The sequence below is a fragment of the Asparagus officinalis genome, chromosome 8 (assembly GCF_001876935.1).
Source record: "Asparagus officinalis chromosome 8, Aspof.V1, whole genome shotgun sequence".
In the NCBI taxonomy this organism is placed as follows: domain Eukaryota; kingdom Viridiplantae; phylum Streptophyta; class Magnoliopsida; order Asparagales; family Asparagaceae; genus Asparagus; species Asparagus officinalis.
The window spans coordinates 128,031,404-128,034,161 of NC_033801.1; the positions used below are offsets into that span (position 1 = coordinate 128,031,404).

The 2,758-nt window shown below is 49.2% G+C and overlaps 1 protein-coding gene across 1 annotated transcript in view; it reads left to right on the top strand.

Annotated features, from left to right (window-relative positions):
* Positions 1-1,157, top strand: part of LOC109821912 (DNA damage-binding protein 2-like) — a 12,400-nt gene extending 11,243 nt beyond the window's left edge. Inside the window, exon 9 of the mRNA XM_020388069.1 lies at positions 1,119-1,157. Coding sequence (XP_020243658.1) covers positions 1,119-1,157 — 39 coding nt within the window. The remainder of the gene's footprint in view (positions 1-1,118) is intronic.

Consider the following 2,758-nt stretch of genomic DNA (forward strand, 5'->3'; position numbering starts at 1 on the left):
GAGTTTGACTATCAGAGGTAATTGTTAACGTGATAGTTATTGGAGACCCGGCATCCTACTGAAGAGGATTAGCTTCAGTGGTCGTAGTATCTTCCCCTTCTGACTGAGGAGATTGGGCTTGGTCCGATTGCTCAGGAGAAGATTGGGCTTCGTCCGATTGCTCAGGTGGATCCTGCCTACTTTGTTCTTCAGCTTTGATCCTGGCAATAATCTTTTGAGCCTGTTCGCCTTGAGAGATTAGTTGTCTCCAAGAACGACATTCTGCAACTCCGATTCGGGCTAGGAGGTTGGTCTGCAAGTTGTGCCGACAGGTCTCTACTAAGGTAGACTGTGTCATACCTGACGAACACCGGAGAGCCATGGTTCGAAACCTCTTGACGAAGGCTTTGACGGACTCCCTCTTCTTCTGCTTAGTGGCGAGAAGAGTATGGATGGAGACTTCGGTATCCTCTTCAAAGAATCTTAAAAGGAATAGTCTCTCTAGATCTGCCCATTTTTGGATACATCCCACAGGAAGTTTCCTGAACCATTCAAAGGCAACTCCCTTGAGGGTGCCAATGAATAATCGAGCCAGTATGGCGTCGTTTGATATCACATTCCCAGTCTGTGACTTGAAATGATAGATATGTTGGTTCGGTGATCCCGTGCCGTCAAAAGTTTGTAGCGTCGGGACTTCGAATTTTGGAGGATAAGGGGCTGCATCCCATTCGGTAGGATAGGGTCTGACAACTCCCTCGTCTTGGAGCTCGCTTCTGTTAGCAATGGCGTTGAGGTGGGCTTCCAATTCTTCCATTTTGGCAGACTGGAGATTCTGTTCGTTCTTCGTCTCTCTTCCTTCATCAGAGGAAGATTCTAGGTTGTGGGCTTCTTGGTCAGAAGCCGTGTCATCAACCACTTTTCCCTTCCCTTTGCTTGTGTGGGGTCGGGACGAAGACGTCTTTCCTCTCCGGGAGAGTTCTTGCCTAGGTGGCGAATCTGTCTTCTGAGATTTGGCCTTGTCTGTGACAATTTGAGTCAACAGGGCCATGAGTTCATTGATGGCCTCTTGCTGAGATTTGAGCATGGCCTCCTGCTCATCAAGTCTCTTCGCGAGATCTTCATGGCTTTCTGTCATATAGGCGGAGCTTTCACGTTCAACAAAGGAACTTGACGATTGAGACTCCGCGATGGCTGAGTGTTCATCATCGGAATTGGTTCCTCTGGCTAACCTCCGATAATTGACAGGGAGAATGGTTCCTGTTCGCGTCCGAGTGCGTTGGTAGACTCCTTCAAACTCGTTAGCGATTTCTCTGACGGTCGGCGAACGACTTGTCTCAGAGTCGTCGGAACTAGGACCTGAGGCTTTCCCTCTGCTGATCACATTGATAGTGACCTCGGGATATTCGGTCTCTGGAGACTTCTTTCTGTGAGAACGTCGTCGTTGGTTGGGCAAAGCAACGTTCGTAAATTGGTCGAACACCAACAGTTTGGCCGCATATGAGCAGCATTGCGAACACCAACAGTTTGGCCGCATATGAGCAGCATTGACATCCCGAGAGGACCGTAGGAATCAGTCGTTTACATTGGAATGAACGAATGACTTGTTGCATCAGTCTTTCTCTCGATATGAATTCTCTCAAATCTGTTGTAAAGATTCGAAGAGAATTACTCACTGATCGTGAGGTTTGAATTGGAACCCCCAGTCCATGATTGGACAGGACTGGCTCTTGGTGAACATAGATCTGGTTGAGATGTCTTGAATCCATGAACTTTTTATCAGCGAGCCGGGGGTCCAGGGGGCGGCGCGCCCCTGGCCAGGGGGTCCGGGGGGGATGGAATACCCCCCGGCGGGGTTCGGGGCAGCGCCCCGAAGCTCCACGATATATACCAGGCTCTGTATTGGATTTCGTCAACTGAACGCATGCCTGAGCTTCAGGTTTTGCTGATGAAACGCAGTCTTGAAGTCTGCATTTTGGTTCTAAAACGCATATTTGAGAGTTGCGTTCATTTTGTGGAACGCGCCCTTGAGGGTTGCGTTCAGTCTTCTTCACACAGAGTCTATGTTTGGTCTCATAGACGCGAGGCTTGCGTTCTGAAGCAGAAACGCAGAGCACACGGTTGCGTTTAGGCTCACAAACACGAAGCTCGTGTTGACTTGAGGATCGGCATTCTCGGAGATGTGCTCGTCGTAAGGATCTCCTCCTCCGTCGAGCGACGTTCTTCTTAGCCTGCTTCAAGGCCTTTGTCGCCTCAATGGGCATCTTTCGACCCGATACCCGTCGTCTTGGCGTGGGTTTGGCTGAAGCTGAGCCCACTCCATCGGGGGAGGGGCTATCCAAGCAATCTGGCCCAAAGGAGAGGTCTTCCTTCGGCATAGGAGCAACAGTTGGAGCTTTAGTCTCGCATAGCCTTGAGGCTAAGGGATCCGGAGGAGAGGGCTTCCTCGAACTTGGCTTGATCAAACTCTACCACGAGAGTTTTGACGGTTGTTCCAGTGAGATGAACATCGGATTGCACCACCACTTCTTCGTCAGAGAAGCTTCTCCCCAGCAGAGTCGCCATCTTTTGTTTGTGGAAAAATTTGCAGTAAAAGAAATAAAAAAAAATTGATTTGTATTTCTTTAATCTCAGTTACAATTGGATTTCCTGATTACAAAAGAGAAGAGAATGATCTGGATTCTCTCCTTTGTTTAATTCTGGGTTCTTTACAGTGGCGATGAGATGCCTCCCTCGAATGCTCGCGTCGAGTTTGCTTCTCGTTGACGATCCGATGTCTTGA